The 23,900-nt window shown below is 38.0% G+C and overlaps 1 protein-coding gene across 2 annotated transcripts in view; it reads left to right on the forward strand.

Annotated features, from left to right (window-relative positions):
* Positions 1-592: 592 nt before the first annotated feature.
* LOC137254449 (uncharacterized) overlaps positions 593-23,900 on the forward strand; it is a 447,929-nt gene continuing 424,621 nt past the window's right edge. For both annotated transcript variants that reach the window (XR_010953997.1, XM_067792139.1), the window contains exon 1: positions 593-919. Coding sequence is in view for 1 of the 2 variants with exons in the window: in XM_067792139.1 (XP_067648240.1) it covers positions 911-919 (9 nt within the window). In the remaining variant the exon portion in view is untranslated. The remainder of the gene's footprint in view (positions 920-23,900) is intronic.

Here is a 23,900-nt window from a genome sequence, read left to right on the forward strand (position 1 = left end):
ATTGCGGTACACCCTGTGCTGTAGTTAGTTGTTTAACCACTGCCGCTAGATGGGTCTCCTGAGCATTATCTAAGCTAGGATAGGCGTTTTTTTTACGCGTAAACGTAAACGTGTAAAAAAAACACGGCTATTAGGTAGTTTCTGAAGATCGATTCTTCTCTCTTTTTGATTCCATCGCTCTTAAAAAAATATGTTGGTCTCAAAAGTTTGCCAACTCAGTTGCTTTTCTTAAAGAAAAGTGTATTTTCTTAACCACCCGCTCTCATAATAACCTTTTGATGCACCGAGCTTAAACATACCAACAAAATTAAAACCCACAACAAAACAGCCAACAAAATGCCAAAAGTTCGTTAACACTCGCTCAAACAATAGATAGGAAAAAAGCAAACATAACAAAAAGAAAAAAAAACAAGTCAAACAATTCAAAAGGCAAGGTAAGTAACACAAAAAGAGGGAGTACCAACTTCTAACACACATCCATACATTAAAAACAAAACAAAAACAAAAGCAATACGTTACACGAGAGCCCCAAGTCATGCCAAGCCTCAATCAAACAATTGAGAGACGTTAGTAGAAGTTGGAGTGAGTATAAGTGTTGTGGTATTTTCAGTGCGCGTCTATTGTTACTTATTTTTTTATATTATTTATAGTGTTTTTATTACTTTTTGTGTGCTCCATTGGAACTCTGGCTTGTGAGTGAAACAATGCTTAAAGTGAATAAGTGAAAAAAAGTTAAATTTGAACTCAAATAGGCAGTGAAGAAGTGATATCAATATGTAATATAGTAGAAGACGCGCAAAACGCCGGCAAACCGGTCCACACAAATACGTTCCACATTACAGTGCAGTTATTGGAGAAGAGTGAGTTTAGTGTGCTGAATAAAGAGAAAGAATTGAAAATAAAATTACATATGGAGGTGGTAAGTTTTTGCGTTGTTTGTTTACATTTGTTTTATTATTGAGTTTGTTTATATGTACATATTTATTTGTTGTTATGTAAGCAAGTTTGTTTACTGTTTGTTTATTAATTTCAGTGTTATTTCATTATCTTTTATTTGAAGTCAAACTTTGTTAAATTATATTGTTACTAAAGCACCCGGATTACTTTGTTCTGCCCGATATCTAGTTGCTTTGCAAAAATTTAAAAACTGAGCCTCGGTCTCACTCTTCACTCTTATTCTCTCTACTTTGTCTTTAATTTTTCTTCTATTTATGTCCATCGCTTAGTCCATCAATCTCCCTTTCACTCCCAAACACATTCTACTCCCACTACCTTTTTTCTTCCCACTCCCATCAACACTCCCAATGCAAGTCCCAGCCCAATTGTCATTCCAACTTCCACTATCACTCCCATTGCCATTCCCACTCCCATTAACACTCCCACTGCCACTCCTAGCCCAAATCCCATTCCAACTTCCACTATTACTCCCATTGCCAATTCTAGTTCACTCCTATCGCATTCTAACACTCTCATTGCCATTCCCACTCCCACTACCACTCCCGATACCTCTCTGACCTCAATTTCCTCAATCTCTATACAAAACATTGAATACTTCACCAGACCGACCTATTTCAATATGAAATTAACAAAGTTAGCATTTTAAAAATAATTGAGACGTTCTCCTGCCCGATAATATTCCTCCGTACTCTCCCAGTGAGCAGCAGCATATGTCATATTGTATCTTCTTTCCCCTTTCTCGTTTTTCTCCCCTCTACTCTCACTTTTTTTCCTCTGCCTAAACCTGCCACTATTTTTTTAATCTCATTTCCTTCCCTTCGCTTGCCTCCTCTCCTCCTGAGTATCTCCTCGCAATTTTCCCATTTCCTACTCCCATTTTCTTTTCTCTCCCTCAATATACTTGATACCCCTATACAAAATTTCAGGCAAATCCCACCATAAATAAATTTTTTTCGAATATGTCAGCCACTGGTTCACATTGCGAAAAATAAAGTTCCGTAAATATTAAACTAGGCAAAAACGTACTCATGTAACGACGCACAGGGTCGAGCCTTATTCCACTTTCCCAAAATATAAAAATTTTCTCAAATAATAAGCCTGCCAAGGAGGTACCCTTGTACCGACTTTCAAGCCTAACGCACCATAAACCGGGTTTTCGGAATAGGTCGGCCACTGAGCCACTTACCAGAATGAAAATTTTATCAAATAATAACTTGATCAAAGAGGTGTTCCTGTACTAAATTTCAAGGAAACCGCCCAAAAACTAGTTTTCTTTGGAACAAGTCGGCTCTTTGTTCATTTCTCAGAAACTTAAGAAGGAAAAGGGACAAAATTGTGAATCTTAAGCATACTCAAATACACTCGAACACACACACACACAATTTCATCAAAAACGATCCAGACGCCTTTGCAGGTTTCTCCCTTTTCAGGGTTTCCCTAGGGATGAAAGGATACCAGTAACAATAATTTTCATCCGATACCAAGATAATTTGTATTCAATACTTTTTCACTGAGTACTTAGGTATCGTATAAAAGTAGTTGTATCGAAATTCGATTTAGCGAAAAACTCATTATTACTCACATTTCCTTCGTGGAAAGCGCGATTCGTTCGCATTAATAAATTTGATTATTACTTATTACGGAAACGCACTTAACACTTGGAATTGTTTCACAAATCTCCTGCATATACTCTGGAACAGGTTATATCTACATGCTTCGACGTTTTCAGCGCATTCGTATTGTTGTTTCCTTCATTCAATGAATCGTTCAGGGTATTAACGAAAAGCCAGGTTTATATGGAACACTCGCCACGTTGCTTGCCTTTGACAGCGCCATATGTAAAGAATACATTGAACTCGTCTCTCAGGCTAAGGAACACAACAACGTACTGTATTGGGTTTACATCCGCCTTTATGGTGCTGTAAAGGCAAAGCAACGCGCCAAGAGTTCTATGTAAATCCGACCCATGTGTGTTCAATATAAGCATGAAAAATATAACAACCACAAAACAACTTGCTAGAATTTTTGAGTTTACCGTCTTTGGGTTATTAATACCGAGATCATATGGGTCAATTCGTTTTTGCATTCACATGTTTAATTTTTTATCGGTATCTGGATCACCATCCGTTGGAACGCGTGGTATGTATTAAAAAAGAATACCGATTTCGGAAAAAATCGATGCTTTCGATCCGATACTTAGTAGAAATCGATAGTTTTTTTTATGCTTCTTACAAGTACAGTTAACGATACTTTCATAGTATCGTTTCATCCCTAGGTCTCCCAGATCTAAATAACGCAATGACAAGACAGTACCGGTATCTGGAATCTTCTACATGAAAGTTGAAAAAAGTGACTGAAACCGTACGTAGATATTGAAAGGTCAACAGTTGTCTATTTGCTGACAGTTGGAAAATTTATGGTGTTTCAAAATAATCACACGTCGTGGGTTGGTTTATAGTCGGATGCATTACGGTTGCCTACACTATTCTAACGAATTTAATGCAATTCCTCTTATTTGCAACCTGCTGCTAACGTTCGAATCACTAAACTGTTGAATAAATAACTCCACTTTTCAATAATGCAAAATGGCCTTTATTAAAGTACTTCACAATAACACTACTATTGCTCGCCAGATAGCGTCTTAAATCGAACTGATTGTCGTGCCTCTACTGTTGCTGCCTTTTATACTGTCTGGTTTCCTCGCCGGCATATTTCTAGGCGCTTCTATTTACAGAACTTACTAGTTAGTTATCAGCTATAATTTTTCTCAGCTATAACTTCGGATGCACGGTTTTTTATAGCTTCTCTCATAGCCCATACGCGTGTATATGTGAGTAATACTTGCAAAATTACTGCATACTTTCAGGAGTATCTCAGATATATGCATGTGGTTGTGCGTTGCTTCTCCGCTGCGTGTACGTACATATGTGTAGACATAATGATTAATTTGGTTATGTGCATACAAGTCACTGCTTAGCATCGGCTTAGAGATGATAGTATCCCTTAGTGTTGCTAATATTCGTCACACTATTTTAGTAAAAAAAAACTTTTTTCGCTGAGTATCTTTTAAGCTACTCTTAGAATTTTTTGCGGATTATTTTACTCACATTTTGTGATCATGGTGAATGATTTGAGAAACATCACTGAAAACAAGTAATTTATTTTTAGAATATAAGAATTGTCAAACATTCTTAAAATTTTGTTGAAAATAAATAAATTACTAGGAAAGGTCAGACTTGCGGATGGTTTATTGAAACCCTTCTGCGATCTTATAATGAAACTTTTAGATTTATTTTTTAAAGTTGTACGAATACCGTAATGGGCTAATGGAGTGATGCAAAAACTTTTTCAATAAGTTCACAAATAGTAAGGACCCTGAACCTTTTGAGAACCGGCTATCTAAACTGAGATTCACAAATTCAAAATTGACAAAGAAAGGGTAAACAATATATACTCTGCTAGACAGGAGCTTGTACAATAGAGACATGACTCAATAGTTGCTAGGAAGGACCAAGAGTTCTCAGCACACACTTTATAGTGAACAGAAATGGCATAGCTCAGCGAGCTTCTTAGCAATGTACCTATACTTACTTACATACATGCGTACATAATTTAAACAGGTTTTTGTTATCCATCATAGGTCACCACGCTATCTACAACAATTTAACTTCTCCATTTTTATCTGCTAACCAGCAGCTACTTACGTACAAAGATTAAACAAACTAAATAAATACATATTTATCTATTTGAAAGTGTTCAACGTTTTAGAGCTCAGTATTTATGGGTTCGTTTGCCTTTGAGCGAGATCACTTTATTGTCACCTTTTAATATCATTATTGACAGCCCAAACAAGTTTATTATCGCTTAGTCGCTATGGTTAGTTACTTGACATTAGCGCGGCCTAAACGATTAAGAGAGTGAAAACGAATAACAGATCGAGTTAGTTGGAGACGACTTTCAAAGTAAATGATGTTATTTAAGTCCACACAGGAAGTGTCCGCCTTAAATCATTAGGCAATTAAGTGTAATTTTACTTTTCATCAAATGAAGTTATCAACAAGAATTGCGTTTAAAGTTTTTGTTTTGCTTGAAGAGTAAGGTTTTATATTTGAAGAGCTTCAAAATGGGCAATCTTCCAGTTGATTGTTGTATGAGGCGTACTGTTTGAGTATTTAATTGTTGAGCATGACATTGGAATTTAGAAGGTCATAGAATGGTGATTGACGTAGCTGGAACAGGTTCGTCATCGTCAAGCCATTAACCAATGGTCTATTGATGATATAAGGCCTCAATGTACTGCAACCTTTATATCGATCCATTATTCTTGTCCTTAAAAAAAAAATAAATGTAAGGCGCGATAACCTCCGAAGAGATCTAAGGCCGAGCTTCTCTTCCAATTTGCGTCGTGCTCCTCTTGATTTTCCCTACAAATTGGCCGGACGGGACCTACATGATTTTATGCCGACTCCGAACGGCATCTGCAAGTTTTCACTGAGAGCTTTTCATGGCAGAAATACACCCGGAGCGGTTGCCAAACACTGCCGAGGGGCGACCCCGCTTAGAACAATTTTCTTCTAATTGAGAAACCTTATTTCTAAAATTTTTGATGTTGCTTTGCCCGGGGTTTGAACCCAGGGCATCCGGTGTGGTAGGCGGAGCGCGCTACCATCACACCACGGTGGCCGCCCATTGCAGCCCATTAATATATGTGAAGCACATCTTCACGCTTTTTACTCCATATCAGGAAGAGATTAAGAGTCACACCACATATATGGTAGTATATCTGCCTCTCCAGATCGACGCATTCGCAGAGAATGTGAACCAACATTTCATCCGTCAGTTGACAAAAACGACAGGTTTGTGTATCCGATAGATTTAACTAACTTAGGTGATATCATGGAGTACAGTCCGTATAGTATCCAGTGAGAGTTCGTGGATCCTCTCTGCTTACATTTATTAGTTTGGCTAATACTTTTGTTAAATAAGTGTAAGGCGCGAAGAGATTTTAGGCCGAGCTTCTCTTCCAATTTTCGTCGTGCTCCTTTTAATGTTTCCTACAAATGGGCGGGACGGGACCTGCTTGTTTTATGCCGCCTCCGAACGGCATCTGCAAGGCAGATGAGCTTTCACTGAGAGCTTTTCATGGCAGAAATACACTCGAGTGCTTGCCCAACACTGCCGAGGGGCGACCCCGCTTAGACAAAATTTCTTCTAATTGAAAAAACTTGTCTCTAAAGTTTTGATGAAGAAGTATAAATAAGTTGGCCTGTCTTTCCCCGGGCCATTCAATCCAGTCTTGCCTGAACTGCTTTATTTCCCATGGTTATGGTTTCCCTAGTGTGTGTCTTTAAGAGCTTACAGAAGTGGATTTAGGACCCTGCTTTTATAGATAATCTGCCTGTTCCTTCATGTACCTGTTTCCCTGGAATCCACACTAACAAAACCTGGATTTGGCTACCAAAACATTCATACAGTAGCTTAGAAGTAGTAGTGTAACATTTCAAGGCACTTGAGGAGCCTGGTTGTCTGACACAATGAGGGTACACCTCGAGGATAAGCGTATCCGTAGATATTCTCTACCGCAAACTCCTTTGCATTGATTTCCGCCTGAAAAATAGCGGGGTAGCATCACATTGGTATCAGTTTCCTGAAGTTTGACCCATAGATACCAGCTCCCGTTTTTCCATTACCAAATTTGGATCCATCCACGAACCCGACCTCTAAGTCAGGGTCAAAACATGGATTCCCTATTTTCCGAGAAGTTCTATACACAATGATCACCTCAAAATTCCATAAAATTGGGACTCTGTAAATTTTCTTATTACTTCCATATGCCCTGTCATTTCTCCGATCTTTATCTCATAAATCTTTTTAAATCTTAGTGCAGCAGGTGTTTCCTAGAATAGGGAAGGTATATTTCGCACTAAGGCACTCAGTGCATCAGCAAGGCACGTTCTCATCGCACCCGTGATGCCAATAGAAATCAGCAGTTGCAGTTTTTTTGATTTTGTTTTTCCTGTTCTTTAGGACAGTAACATCTAAAGTACTTAAGAAATTTTAAAGAGAGAGGCACCAAAATTATCACTGGCAAGATGTCGGTTGGTATGTCTTCAAACCAAATTCGACAAAAAATGACGGCAAATCGTTCCAATGTAGGTACATCAAAACTTTAAAGATTTGTACATAGCCTTCGAACAGGATTTGGTATATTTGATTTCAAGCATATTATTTCCCTTTAGGTGACGAATAATACTTCTCAAAACCCTTCGGGATGTGTCGCGGTCACTACAACAACAAACGAACACATGGTGCTGTGGACGATTCGTTCAAAACTAACTAACATCAAACATCCACCACAATAGTAGATAAAACTAGTAACTTGGATACACGGATCCAATTTCCTTCAGGGTAGTTTCAGCCGCTGCCAAAATTAAAGTCTGTCCCTATGCTATAGAACTCTGTTTCGAGTTTACAATAGCATATCTACCTTAAGAAGCAGCTGTTTCCAATTTCGAAAAACTTTTGCTTTAGTGAACACAATTTCCTAAGTCAGTATTTGATTTAACTGACTCAAACGAAATTTCGATAACAGTCAATATACCTCAAAATTTACTCAAGTTATCGTGTTAACGGACAGACGGACGGACGGTCATGGCTCAATAAATTTTTTTTCGATACTGATGATTTTGATATATGGAAGTCTATATCTATCTCGATTCCTTTATACCTGTACAATCAACCGTTATCCAATCAAAGTTAATATACTCTGTGAGCTCTGCTCAACTGAGTATAAAAAATAGGAAAAGAGAGAATTAAAAAATTGCGCCAGTCAACGACTTTGTAGGGCGCCGCAAGCGACCGCGGCCACAATGCATCTTCAAATGATTTGAGAATGAAAACAAACAATAAGAAAGTCAAGAGGGTACACGCAGGAATAAAAAAAATCGTTTGATCATTGGAAGTGTAGAAAAAAAATGCAACACACACAAAGTGAACTCCAAAATGACTGAAGGTAAGGGGCTCTGCAGCGAAATGCCAAAGTAGGCCGAAAGATTCTAGTTCACAACTAGTTGCGATAGAACCGAAACCAATTAGTCTGAAAAATTAACACCGACTGTACAGAGATCGAGTCTTAACAAAATGTAGAGATAGTTTCTACTGACAAGTCACAAGAAATCCACTGTCTTTAAATAACTTAAGTTGGGTAAATTGGCTGCCGCAGAGGCACTCATAGACCCCTTGATAAGAGGCCTGTTGTGATATCAAAAAAAGACAACATTATTTCTCCTTTTCGAACAATTTCGAGGACCTGATAAAGGCTCCAAAGTCTTTGATTTCGTGAAGTTAACTCCTAGGCAGCGCTGTCTGGGAACTCTTAACGCCGGGCACATGAGCTGTCCCGACGCCTCCTCCTCGTATTATTTAAGCGTTCTGTATTCTGAAAGAGAGTTGAACGTCCCGGTGCTTTGAATAGACAGCTCCTCCAACAATCCTATTTTACTTAATACCGTCGGAGTGTATATGGAAATGCTGCCGTCAACAATTATCCTCCAATCATGCCTTCTGGTAATGCTTACCATAAAGTTGCTCGACAACTCGTAGGCCTTACTACTTTCGAAGCATATGGTAAAGTCTGTCAACAAATTTTATGACGCAGTATGACGCCTCCTGATCATATGTCGCACTGATTTCGGAAAATGGTTCTTTTTGAATTTATTAGCTTAATAAGTTCCGTTGTAAACTATTTTCTGGATGTCTTTCATACAAATGTTTTAAACTATGATCTGTTCAATCCCAGAATTCCTCGCTTGTGTACGAACACGTATGACATCGAAATAAAGAATATAGTTCCAAAGAAGTGAAAACTTTTTAAGTAACTTTCAGTAGTCTAAGCAGTTCCGGCCTAACCCGTCTACAGTGTGTGCGATACAGAGGGAGAGTTTGATAAAAGCTATGAGATAATGATCGGATGATAACCACACCCACTTTTTAGATATATAAAATATTGGAAAGCAGAAAAAAAACTGATTATTTAGTAAATAATATACGTAGAATGTTGAAACTTGATGATTGGAATGATATTGCGACTTGATAAAAATTTGAACAACTTTTTGAAAATGGGCGTTTCACCGCACACTTGCAATAAAATCAATTTTACAAATATTGTTAATCATAAATCAAAAACCGTTAAACCTATCATAACGAAATTCGACTGAGAGGTTGCCTTTACCATAAAGAATGCTTGGAAGAAATACTAACGAAATCGGCTAAGAACCACGACGCCCACTTTTATGTACAAGATTTTTAAATGGGCCTTGGATGAATGAAAGAAGCTATATCTTTGCAATCAATAGTGTTTCATTTCCCAAGTGGAATTATAACAAGAAAAAGGAAAAAATTAAAATTTTTGAAGATGGGCGTGTCACTGCCCCTTTTTTGATGAAAGAAGTTTCTATGTTTCCAGAGCCATAACTCGAAGAAAAATTAATGAATCGTAATAAGATTGGGTGCACATATTTTCCTTATAGCCGGTAATATTCTAGTAAAAATGGACGGGATCGGTTAAGTACCACGCCTACTTTTATATATAAAGGTTGTTTAAAAGGGTCGCAGGCTAGAATAATAAGCTATATCTCAGCGAAAAATAGTTTTGTATGGATTATATTTCACTTTATTGTAAGAAGAAATTGGGAGAAATTTTTTAATGGGCGGTGCCACGCCCCTATTCCGATAACAACATTTCCATAGCCTCAAAAAAAAAAACAAAATATATAAATAAATCCATTGTAACAAAATTCGAAAAAGTAATTTATCTGAATTGAATTGTATAATTGAAACTCACGTTGAGTATATAATGTTCGGTTACACCCGAACTTAGACACCCTTACTTGTTTTACCAATATTTTTAGCCATTTTAGCCAAATTTTAACGCAAAAACAACAAGTACAGCTGATTAGCTCATAAAAGGCAAATCCATACACCCAAAATTTCAACCAACACACACTCAATAGAAACAATAACAATAAGCTTAAGCGAAATATGTTGCCAAAGCGGCAAGAAGCGCTCAAGCGTCAACTTCCTGTCACACACAATATAACAACAACAAAAGAGATATTTTCATTGTGAATGTGGATGTGCATGAATAGATGCAAACACTTGAGTGTTGTTGCTCTTTAGAAAATTTGCATTATCTACGCCCACCGCAGTGGTAGACACTAAAGTTGGTTTGTTGTAGACAGCACCCACGCATTGCTGTCGCAAAAATACCTCATACACATATACCTCATACACATATGTGTAAGAGTATCCCTGTAGGAAATTTGAGGTTAAAGACTATGGCATGTTTGGAATAATCATCTAGATGTTTTATATTTATACGGATATGGCAAGCATGCCACAGCTGCTGCGTTTGTTTCATTTTATCAACGTGAGCTAATCAGAACCACAGGAAAGTTTATCCAGAGATTATGGATTATCGACGCAAAGTTGTTTGCTATTACAAATGCGTAGAAGTACTGATGATTTTTCTATTGGCATTTCCTTCAGGGCTACACGCGACTTTTCGTCTTCGCGATTATGTGTAAATGCAAATAAAATTCCACAACAAAGCCTAACATTAACAAGTTGCGAACTTGCAGGCAACATGCGAAACTCAAAATATTACATTGGCTTGTCTCCGGGTGAAGCTGCTTACGATTACTGTACCTTAGGTGGGAGTAACCAAGCTGCAGTTAATAGGCTGTGGCCGCGCTGCAATGTAAATTGATTGCATAAATGGATACCAGCCATGCTGTATTAGCATGTTGTTAGAAAACCTGTCAGATGGTGTTAAGCACTAGAGGACAAGCGATTAAGAATGGGATATGTGCTAGAGGTGCATGCGCGGATATCGATGAATAATAAATGGGAAATATGCAAAAAATTTAGCTATGGATTTTTTGTTAATGTGCTAGTCGCATATTTTTATCGGTTAATGGAAGCATTTTTCTGACGATCTAAGAGGCACTGTTTATATTATGAGTTTTCCAGTTATTCAATCATGCTGATATATAATTTAAAGCTTTAAAAAAAAGCTAGCCGAGAAGGGTTTTTATGACAAATATTTACATAACTCGAAGAGTTGCAGCGACGATTCTTCACTATACCATAGCACTAATGACGAGTCTGATTGTTGCCGCCTTGTATTTAGACAGATCTAAGTTTCATATCATTAGTGCAATGGGCACGACTTACCTCTAAGGAGATTTAGGGCCGGCTTCTTTTCCAATTTATGTCGTATTTTTTTAATGCCGACTCCGAGGGGCATCTAAGTTTCCAATGATAAGTTTTTCATGGCAGATATACACTCGGAATGCTTGCCAAAACAACTTAGAAAAACTTCCAATTGAGTTTAGATTTTTTCGATGTGGACCCAAGACCTTCGGTGTGCGGCCGCTAATTACATTAGCCGATTTTCGTAAAAATTTCAGAAGTGACGGAGCTCATCATTCAGAGTTTAATTCAGTGCCCAACGTTGGGAGCTACCATGATTACTCTTTGACTGACTGATTGGTTCGGCCTGTTTAAAATATAAAATATTAGAATCAATAAGACTTGCGCAGAGACTACAAAAATTCGTGAAAGAGAATCCTTTTGTTAAAGCGAATATGTTGCCTCTTTAGACTAAGCATGTCGGATTAACACAGATGACTTAGTCTCATCTATAACTAGTCCATCTATGCTTGTTGCTGCAGCGAGTTTTTGTTTACTTCCAGCCAATATTTTATTATTACTTGAAAAACTAATGATTTATAGCTTAAAATCATTAAACACGAAAAGAAAGATATTTGCTTTACTTCGCTCTTGATTGTATCGGCATGTTTTATGTCGATTCTGAACGGAATTTACAAGGCAGATGAATTTTCACTGAGAAGATTTTCACGAAAGAAATAGAAGCAGTTACAATCATTTCCATGCCGACGACTGCACGATTGTGGCAACGGGACCTGACCCTTCAAAAGATGAATTAGTTTTTAAAATAAACAGCTATCTCTCCGGTCTTTCTAGTTTCTTCACCTCGCGCAACCTGGCCTTATCACCGACAAATTCCACAGCCACACTGTTTACGACGTACAGGGAACAGTTGGAGCAGATATTGGTCGTTCACGTCGATGTTGTTACGTTACCGACTATATACTACCCAAATATCTTAGGCGTAACGTTCGATAGTACTCTCACCTTCAATTAAATAGGGTTACGAATTGGATGAGGCGAAGCATTGCTACTACAACAACACCAACGACTCTCGCCTTCAAGCCGCATACCACCGAAATTGTATCTAAAGTACAAAGCCGCAACAAAATCTTCAAGTCGCTTGCCGGCAATACCTGGAGAAAAGATAAAGAAACGTTGCTAACCACGTACGCAGCCGGCCGCTCATGTACTAAGCGTCACTAGCTTGATCGCCTGGTCTTAAAAACACATACTGGAAAAGGCTTCAGGCCTGTCCTAATGCTGCATCAGAACTGACACGAGATTCTCGATATGTTCAGAGGCCAGCTACATAGTGAGAGCAAAGTGTTCAACATCAAAGAGCACAACGAAATGCTGAACCGGCAGTTTTTGCCAAACTGTTACAAACCAGGACACCGTCGCAAACAGCTGCTTGATGTTATGTATCTTGTATGTACCTACAATGTATCTTGTATGCCTACCAAACTAGTTTTTCCCAACATCTTCATATCAATTTCGCTTGGAAGAAAATTTTGCTGCATAGCCTACGAGTTTCTCGTCTACAAAGTTTTCGGCAAATATCCAGAAATAAACAAACTATACAATATATATAAGAGGAAAAAAGTCTGTATTGGGGTTAACTTAGTTAAGAACGTCAATATTTGCGTCCATGTGCTAATGAATAATGGAAAGGCGAAGAATTTTATTTTGTGCACCTGAATTCAACTCATTTCCCATACAAGCTTGCGAACAAATTTAACACATGACTAGATTTAATTAAAGCAATGAGGACTAAAAGATGTTTACATGAGATTGCGAGGGGGGAATACTAATTTTTTTTTCGTTGGCCAAGAGTATGTATATTTATACAACTCTATTGGGCTTGTTAGAAAAAACAACCAAACACATGAGGTTGATTTTTGGGTATATATTATGTTATAAAACCTAAAAAGCGAATATTCCTGCAGAAAATAATGAAAATTGTGCTTGGGCTGTACCTAACGCAGACTAGAAGTGAAGCTTCTTTCGCGTGCATTTCATATAAAAAAATGTGTTTACATCCTAGTTGTTACTTCATTACTAGGCTTACCCACTGTTCGGTACGCAGAAAGAAAAGAACACTCTGGCGACCCGAAGTTCCTCATGGGATTAGGAGCGGGGACGGAATGGCCTAGAAGATTCAATCAAAAACAGTCCCGAAATTTATCGGAAATTTATTCAGAGAATTCCCAAAATGATGCTTCTATAGTTAAGAAAATGATCCCCTAAACAATGGCGACTCCAAGTTCCTCATAGTATTAGAGGTGGGTGCGGGATGGCCTAGAATGTTCATTTGCAAATTGTTCTCATATTAAATCGTTCCCGAAATGGTCGGGCTAGTGCCTTAATGGTGCATGTTATCGTAACGTACCTATGCCCGGCAAAAGACCATCAACATCGATAACACTCCCCAAAACCTTCGGGAAGTGCCTTTAGCGATACAACAAAAAAACATCCAGTAAACAATAAACTCACGGGTTAGTCCTGTAACATTCACGAAATAGTCCTGATTCCGAAATTATTCAGAACTTTTCTCGAATTAGACGAAAGGATAATAACATTGTTCCGAAAATTATCTTGCAATGATTCCGTAAACATTCATGAAATAGTTCCGATTCTGAAAATAGTTCCGAATTAGTACTGATACGATTCCGAAAGCATTTAAAATATTCCCACACAATCCAGAAAAGGTTCCGCAATAGTCCCGAATCAGTACTAAATTTGTTATCCCGAAAGCGTTCGAAAGATTCCCACAGAATTCCGAAGCCGTTCCGAAACTATCCCGATGATTGTACTCAATTAATTATAAAATGATCCCGAGAGTATTCGAAATATTTCCACAAACCCCGAAAAGGAAAGTAATCCCGAATCTATCTCAAAATGTTCCAAAAAGTATTTAAACTATTTCCACAAAATCCATAATCGGTTCTAAAATCATGCAGAAAATAATCTCACAACGAAACAGCTTCCAAAACAATCGCGAAATAATACCAAAATTATGCCGAGAAAGTCTAGAAGTAGTTCATAAATTGCTCCTAAATATCATCGAAATGATCCCCAAATCAAAGTCGTGCAATAATCCCGAGATGATCCGAAAAATTATTTCCCAATTGTCCCCAAATAGTTCCAAAATCATCTTGAAATACTGTCAGAATAATCACGAAAACAACCCCGATATGGTCGGATAGTTTTCCAAATTCAACCCTAAAAGATCCCGAAATAGCACGAAATGATACCGAGAATGTTACGAAATCTTCCCGAAATAATGCCGAGAATATCGCAAAAGATATCTCCAAACGTTTCCGGAATAATTCCGAGAACAGTCACGAATGAGTACTTAAATGGCTCCAAAAGCATCCAAACTCCAAAGCCATACAATTCCGAAACGGCTCTTGAGAATCCCGAATATGATTGCGAATTAGTATTAAAATGATGTCAAAAGCATTCCAAATGTTACCACAAAATTCCGAAATAGTTCAAAAATATTTCCATACAATACCGAAGTAACCACGAAATACCGAAATTATCCTTACATAGCACCGAAATGATCCCAAAGCAATCCCGAAATGATCTCGAATAGGTAACGTAGTCGTCCCGAAGCCTACCTACTAGGAATTCATTACTAAAAGGTCTCGAAATAGCCACAAAATTCCGAACTACAGTAGAAACGCGAAAAAGTTAACTCTCGAGAAAGTTAAACGCTCGGCTAAGCTGACCGAGCTTGAGCGTCCACGTAGCGCTCGAAAAAGTTAAGTATTGGTTAACTTTTCTGAACTTTTTTTAAATTCAAAAGTTTGTTTGGCAAAGGTGGGTATTGTTGACGTCAGCATCGACGACATTGAAATTTGGAACGACGTTAAAATTACAGAATATGACGAAGATTGCAAAGTGTCCGCTAATGGTAATTAGCTATCGAGCAAGATATGCAACAACAGAAAGTGAGTTTTTCGGAAGCAGTTGGATGTATCAATACCTTGATAAAGTGGTATGAGAACAATACTGATACAAATCCGATATCAGATCTTACTAATATGCGGGCGAAAATTGTCAACAGCTGTGACACAAAAGAAAATAAAAAACAAACAAGTCTCGACTTCTCTTACAAATTAATAAGTACATATCGACATGCCATACGAAATGTAACACTTACAAATTTTTTTCATAGGATATCTTTGTAAAAAAATTTTAAAGTGTTACTTTTCATATGGCATGTCGATATTTACAATGTGAATAAATCAATGTGTATGTATGTTCTGTGAACTTGAAATCAGCCAGTACAAATTAAATATAAGTTTATGCTCGGTAATGATTAAAACTAAGTCATTTAAATAAATTCAATGTGTTATATCCCAAAAATTATGTTTATTACTGCATTTTTTCGAATTTGAAAACCGTTTGGAAAAGTTAATATTTCGGAAAAGTAAACTACCCTTGGGACATTTTGGTTAACTTTTTCGGGATTCTACTGTAGTACCGAAAGATCACGAAAGCCAAATTATATGGGGACGGGACAGTCATAAAATGGCATCTTTTTCGCTACACTTCAACTCTTTCTTTCCCTTAACTTTTCGAAGTTTTCTAAAACAATTTAGATTTTTCAAATTTGGAATTGCGTGCCACCTTCGGTTGAATATAAATACATATATTGGGCCACCTTTTTTTCGAACAAAATGGAAATATATGTAGTAAGACTTTCGTAGGATACTGCACCACCTATCGATTAAAATTTGAAAGTCCAGCAATCAGTTATCAAGAGCCTTCTCTGAATGCGTGGTGTCACTTCGTTTCATTTGGACGGATGAACTACCAACAAGAGATTGAAGTTTTCACTTCAAAAATTTCAAAAACTTATATACCCTTTAAAAACGTATAATATATTGCTCTCGGCAGCTAAGACCTCTCTTCCACATGACGGTAGATGCTTGTAAGGCTTAGTAAATGTATTTCCAACTGCAGAAAGTGAGAGAAAAACAATATTTGAAAAAATACACACCATAAAGAGGGTTGTTTGTTATGCTTTCGAGTGTTTGTTTAATAATTTTAATTTCAGTTCGCCTAAAATTCTGCAATATGACTGCTTTGATGTAACCACAGCTGTGACTTGCAACCACAACATGTCAAACAAAAATAAACTGATGCTTTAAACACAATGCCCTGACACCGCGAAGTAAAAGCGACGAATTTCGCCGTGTCAAAAATAGAACCCCGTAATTACATGAAGGTGAGCACAATGAAAGCGAAGAGCGAAATTTACGCGACGTCATTTTGCGACGATAGATTGATTTCTATCGTCGCCGCCGGGCGATGACGACAAACATCCCAAGGGTTGCTGATGTTCATTTGTGACCCGGTCTATGAAAAGGTGGCTTATGACTCAAAAAAGAAATTGCGAGAAACAGCTGTTAACAACAGTTTTTTTTTTTGGCGAGAAACAACTGTTTTTTGAGTCATAAGCACCCTTTTCATAGACCGCGTCACATTTGTTTTAAGTATAAAAAAAGAAAACATAATATCCAAAAACAATTTTTTTTTTTTTTACATATATTTCTTAATTTTACTGCCAAATACGTTCTTTATACGTTGTTTTCAACTAACCGGGTACGTGCGCTGTCAAAACTTTAAACACATTAGAGATATACGCCGCCGATAAACGCCGCCGCCGCCGCCGATTTTGGTCGTTTTTCGCACGCCGCCGCCGTATGTCAAAAATATCGGCGTGGCGGCGCGGCGTCCGGCGCGTTACTATATTTTCTACTCATTTAAGACTGTTTAGGCCATTTATTGTTCATGTCGAAAATTTGTCGGATATGGTCGAAAGTGGTATCAACGGATGCGCATCACTGCCAGTTATAAGAAACTAATTGCGAAATTTAACTCTTTATAACTATTCAAAAGTTATTTAAAATAACAGGCGCTTTCGATGTCATCTTAACACGGACTTTCCATCACCCAATTCAGCAAGTTATTAAAACAAAATACTAAAATAAAAGTTATATAATAAATTTATATGCTCACTTTGCATTTTTGAAAAAATTAATAATGAAAAATTTATTCAAATAAAATGACCCAAGGCGATCATGTTTTTAAACTGTCCTCAAGAATAAGCGATATCGGTGATGCAAACTCCTTTAGTAGGTTCTAGGGGCATAAACACTCCTTTGAAATTATTCTTACCTCATACTTAAGTTGAGGATATATGTACATATGAGAAGGGTTTGAAAAATCGCTTGGGCTTACATTCAAACATCTGTTGTTTATTTGCGAAACTATACAATAGCGTCTGAAATGTTAATTTTGAGTTTCACACTTCATCCTTCAACACCCAAGTCTCCCGGTTTGACATTTCCTAAAGTTGGCGGCCCTATCCAAAACTAGTCCCTTGGAGTGAATCACATTGATTATAGCCTATCAACCAAGTTTAAATATCACCTACACGTTACGGCTCCTTTTACAATTGTGAATACGTAGGCACATATATCTACCAGGTGAGGCTTTGTCCTTCGCAAGAACACTCAAAGTGGTGAAGCAAAAGCTTTCCCAAGACAGTGGAACTAATGACCGTGTGTGATACTACCCTAACGTAGTGGACAGTCGAACTTGTCTGAAAAATGAAGCTACGCGGTCATCCATAATGAGCTCCTATATCGTAAGGCCGGAAAACAGTAGTTAACAACTTTCAACTTAAAATCCGTCGACTTTCATTCTAAATTTGATTTAACGAAGACTATTGAAATCAATGTTGTGAACTCAAACGTCTGCAATCTTTGGTCTACATTTTAAACATTTTATCCAGGGTCCTTGTAAAATTTTAATTATGTAGATGCGCCGACATCCACTTAGACTGCTTATGATTTCGAGGGCGGCATCTTTGGCCGAATAGTCACTCCCTAACGTTTCAAAGTGTAGCTCGGCAGCATAGCGCAACAAAAGCATTCGTTGGAAAGTCTTCGGAGCTACACCTAGAGCTTCTAGGAAAGTGACGTCGATGAAGGTATGAGTTCGAAGTCGCAGTCGTATAGCTTCTGTACTGGCATATGGTATGAGGTTCAGGAGGCGTGGTAGCGACTGGTGGTAGGGATTCCTACTGTTCGCACATCGGAAATTTTAGCTCTTAAAAACAGCCGAAAAAAATGGAGGCACCCTGTGCCACGATAGTCATGAGTATTAATAGACCATTCATAGCAACCCTAAGTCGCCTTTATGTGTGACCGCCAAGGAGCGACAAATGATTTAAAGAAATTGTGTTCGCGACGATTATTAGGAGTTACACTAGGTGAAACTACGCTTTGCACGAGATATACAGGCAAAAGTGTGACTATTTTATGTATCTCTATTTCTTTTCAGCAGACGCAGCAGTATCAATTCCAAAGACCGGGGTTAGGTTCGAAGCCTCTCTGGAGCATGCGAACGAGGGACAATCCCTTCGCAAGGACCTACTCCTGAAAATTTTTGAGCGGTCTGCGAGATTTTGATGCAAAAACCCCGGATCTTTCCGAAATGGCCAACACGTTGATTTCCTTAAATACATACAAACAAAACCTTTCCTAAATATTATTTTTTTAAATAGAAAAATCAAGCTTTTAAAGTAAGAACACCGGCGTACGCCGGCGCGCCGCCTATGTTGCCGCCGCCGGTATATAACAGAGCCTACGCCGCCGCCGCCGATAAAGTGATCGGCGTAAACCTCTAAAACACATGCAATCTTATGGAAACGTACGCAACATGCGCCGTATACATGTAGACTGTATTTTTTAAATTAAAGGGTTATAATATTGTGACGAATAGTAACATCACTAAGTGATACTCATATCACTAAGATTATTAATTAAAGGCATAACAACAATAAAGCAAGATGACACTCTTGTGTACATAAAATCAATCATCATCCGGGGTGGGCGTGAGCTTAGCACCTGCTAAGCGACCATATATGTATACGATAAGCGAGAGCACAACGGCCACTTCGTCAAAATCAACGAAAGCTGTTTTAGTTTGATTTCGATGGTCCAACAGTAAGGAAGTGTCGCACGCGCGCTTAAAACAGAGTACCAAAGAATGCGTGCGACACGTGCTCACCGTTCAAGCATTGAAATCAAACTAAATAAATAATTGATTTTGCTTTCGTGCTCGCTACGCGTTCGTGTTTACTAACACATTCTCAATTTGGTAACTGTGTAAATGTAGTGGTGCCCACCGCTGATCATCATTTACACACATACATACAAGGCGACGGGGAGATACTCACAAGCGCATGTAGTCATCGGCCGAAGTAGTACTCACACATACACACACACGCAGATTCTAGAAGGCGAAACGTCTAGACTTTGGTAGAAATATGCGAATGAAGCAACAGAGAGTATAAAAGCAGCGCAAGCTGAGTAGTGAGTAATCAGTTTTGGTTTAAGAACATTATTGGTTGTGAAGTATAAACGTTATTGTGGAGTACTCTCAAAGTAGTCTAATAAAGACCATTTTGCATTATTGAATATTGGAGTTATTTATTCAACAATTTAGCGAGTCGAACGTTAGCAGAAGGTTTAGAATAGGCGGAATTCCCTTAATTCCTTACAGTATTAATGTTCGCCCTCCGAATTAACATAGCTCTTAACATTGTGGGCGTGTTTTAGCAGTCAAGTGCTAAAGCAAAGAATTAAAAACGTTTTTCTAAATAATGGCCACTCTGAATAAACAGCGTCAATTGCGCCCGGCAATGTGTTTTAAGTAGACGAAATGTTTGGGCGTAATTTAAAAAATGTCATCGCACGACGCGGCGTATGTCGTCGTCGCTCGGCATTGTGTTTCAAGCATTACTCTTGTAATTCGGTATATACCGTTAACTCAGTTTGCACTTCTTTGAGCAGGTGAGATAGGGAGAGTGTAAGTCCATGCCCTTTGACTTCCTTTACACACACTTCAAGCTATTCGTTTACGTGGAAAATTTAAAGCATATACATAATATAAACAAGTAAGGAAGGCTAAGTTTGGGTGTAACCGAACATTACATACTCAGTTGAGTGCTATGGAGACAAAATAAGGGAAAATCACCATGTAGGAAAATGAACCTCGGGTAACCCTGGAATGTGTTTGTATGACATGCGTATCAAATGGCAGGTATTAAAGAGTATTTTAAGAGGGAGTGGGCCATAGTTCTATAGGTGGACACCTTTTCGAGATATCGCCATAAAGGTGGACCAGGGCTGACTCTATAATGTGTTTGTACAATATGGGTGTCAAATTAAAGGTATTAATAAGAATTTTAAAAGGGAGTGTTGGTAGTTGTATATGTGAAGGCGTTTTCGAGATATCGACCAAAATGTGGACCAGGGTGACCCAGAACATCATCTGTCGGGTACCGCTAATTTATTTATATATGTAATACCACGAATAGTAATCCTGCCATGATTCCAAGGGCTTTTGATTTCGCCCTGCAGAACTTTTTCATTTTCTTTTACTTAATACGGTAAGTGTCACACCTATTTTACAAAGTTTTTTTCTAAAGTTATATTTTGCGTCAATAAACCAATCCAATTGCCATGTTTCAACCCTTTTTTCGTAGTTGGTATAGAATTATGGCACTTTTTTCATTTTTCGTAATTTTCGATATCGAAAAAGTGGGCGGGGTCATAGTCAGATTTCAGCCATTTTTTATACCAATAGAAAGTGAGTTCAGGTAATTATGTGAACTGAGTTTAGTAAAGATATATCGATTTTTGCTCAAGTTATCGTGTTAATGGCCGAGCGGAAGGACAGACGGTCGACTGTGTATAAAAACTGGGCGTGGCTTCAACCGATTTCGCCCTTTTTCACAGAAAACAGTTATCGTCCTAGAATCTAAGCCGCTACCAAATTTCACAAGGATTGGTAAATTTTTGTTCGACTTATGGCATTAAATGTATCCTAGACAAATCAAATGAAAAAGGGCGGAGCCACGCCCATTTTGAAATTTTCTTTTATTTTTGTATTTTGTTGCACCATATCATTACTGGAGTTGAATGTTGACATAATTTACTTATATACTGTAAAGATATTAAATTTTTTGTAAAAATTTCACTAAAAAAAAATTTTTTTTTAAAAGTGTGCGTGGTCGTTCTCCGATTTTGCTAATTTTTATTAAACATACATATAGTAATAGGAGTAACGTTCCTGCCAAATTTCATCATGATATCTTCAACGACTGCCAAATTACAGCTTGCAAAACTTCTAAATTACCTTCTTTTAAAAGTGGGCGGTGCCATGCCCATTGTCCAAAATTTTACTTATTTTCTATTCTGCGTCATAAGTTCAACGCACCTACCAAGTTTCATCGCTCTATCCCTCTTTGGTAATGAATTATCGCAATTTTTCGAAATTTTCGATATCGAAAAAGTGGGCGTGGTTATAGTCCCATATCGTTCATTTTAAATAGCGATCTGAGATGAGCGCCCAGGAATCTACATACCAAATTTCGTCAAGATATCTCAAAATTTACTCAAGTTATCGTGTTAACGGACAGACGGACGGACGGACGGACATGGCTTAATCAAATTTTTTTTCGATACTGATGATTTTGGTATATGGAAGTCTATATCTATCTCGATTCCTTTATATCTGTACAACCAACCGTTATCCAATCAAAGTTAATATACTCTGTCAACTGAGTATAAAAACAAAACAACAACTTCATTGTGTGTTTGAAGTCAACCAAGCACTTGACTGCATGAAATTCATGACAAGCGTGAATTCATTTACATTAGCGTTTAAAGCGCCTAAAGGTATGCAACGATGTTTTGCTATATTCTCTGAGCTGTGAGGAAACATGAATTAAATGAATTTCTGCGCGCAAAAAATTAATTGATTTTAAAGTAATGGAAGTGACTGGTAAACTGACGTCTAAGTTGACTACTGCAATATGTTGACTGACTGTAAATCGTTTGTAATCGTTGTTTAAAATATTTGTAGAAACCTTTAAAACTCAGCCAGGAGTATAACCGTGTAAAGGAATAAGTAAAAGTGATGTGTGAAAGTTGGGAAGGTAGTTCGTTAACTGGAAGTTTTAAAAATGAAAACAAAAACTTAGAATCAAATAGATGGGCATGGCTTGGTGTTTTGCTACCTACAATGACTCGGGAAGCAAGTGAATGTCACGCAAATAATTAGAGCAGTTGAATTAACTAACAGGAGCACCCCCCAGGGAGGCATGCTATTACCTCTCCAATGGATAATGGTAGTTAACCAAATCCTGCAGACCTTCAGAGCAGATAGAGGATGGTATTGTTAATGTTGTTGTTTAAACTCAAGATAAAGGAAAAGTTATGGACAATTCCTACTACGAACTATAAATACAGGACAAATGACAACAACAGATCAGAACGAAAATCGACACTGATGATGGCACAACGCCGAAACCGGTTTGTCTCAAAACCAAATTTGACAAGGGATGACGGAAAATCGTTCCAATATACATCATTTATCCACCCTGTCGGAAAATCAACCAAACAAGATAAGACAATTCTTTTGTTGGATGGAATCCAGTACGCCCCGGAACTTGATCCTTTTGGTATTAGCCTGACTGCTTCGAGAGCGCTTTAAGCCCTTTACTCGTTGTATAGCTAACTACGTAGCAAGCGATCGAAGAAAGCTCGGAGTGCTTTTGGGAAGAACTGTAAATAGCAGTCATCCGCCATTACTAACATATGCACTAGTTTGGTTGAAGGTGCTCCATAAAAAGACCAATCAATTGAAAGTGTAAGTAGAATCGCAATTGAGGCTAACTCAATTTTTTTCATTTTGTGCATGTATTGGAGGAACTAAACTTTGACTAAACGCATGTGACGTGTGATTTTCTGATTCGAGGAAGGAATGGGAAAATTGGTGTAACTTCCCGTGGGGATAGAGTCTGAAGACTTGGAAAGTATTTTAGAACCAATTGCGACATGGGGGTAAAACTTCCGCCAGATGGCACAGGGATCATGATATATAAAAAACTTGTCCGAATTTGAAAATTATGGTATCGAGTTTTAAGTGACTTCCCAGTGTGATATAGATTTGAAACTTTGAACACAAATTATAGCTCTATTAAAATACAAATGGAGATAATTGCAGATCAGAAAATGTATCCACAGCATTTTTAACCAGCAGTTTTAACCAAAACAGTAGAAACACTGGAGGAAAATAGTTCAAACCGCAGCCGCGTCGACTTTTATATTGGCAGCAAAGTAGCGATTACGGCGATAATCTCGCAAAGCACAACATTCAAAAGCGTGTTAAAGTGTAAGCGACCTCTGGTAAGAATCGAGACAGGGATAGGTATACATATATATATTGGGTGCCTGGGCACCTTGTACGAGAGACGTCCCAATCAGGTTAGGCAAGTTTAAGACAAGGCGAGAGTTGCACATGATGGGCCAAGCAAGAGAGGCGTGAAACCAAGCGTGGGACAGCAAAGTGTCGAAAGTCTTACCACCTTAGACAGGCCTTACCACCTTAGACAGGCCTTACCACCTTAGACTAACAAAGTTACACTTATCATAAAAAAGGGGACTGTAGGAATACAAAATGGGTACTGTAACTAGACACTGCCTTCTATCGTCACATAATTTAAATTAGGCCTCGCCAGTGGTAGCAGATGTAGGAAGTACGGTTTGGAGGAGAAAACGGTCGAGCACGTTTTGTGCTCGTGCCCTGCGCCAGGCTAAGACACAAGCTATTAAAAGTGG

The sequence above is a fragment of the Eurosta solidaginis genome, chromosome 5 (genome assembly GCF_040869045.1).
Source record: "Eurosta solidaginis isolate ZX-2024a chromosome 5, ASM4086904v1, whole genome shotgun sequence".
Lineage (NCBI taxonomy): Eukaryota > Metazoa > Arthropoda > Insecta > Diptera > Tephritidae > Eurosta > Eurosta solidaginis.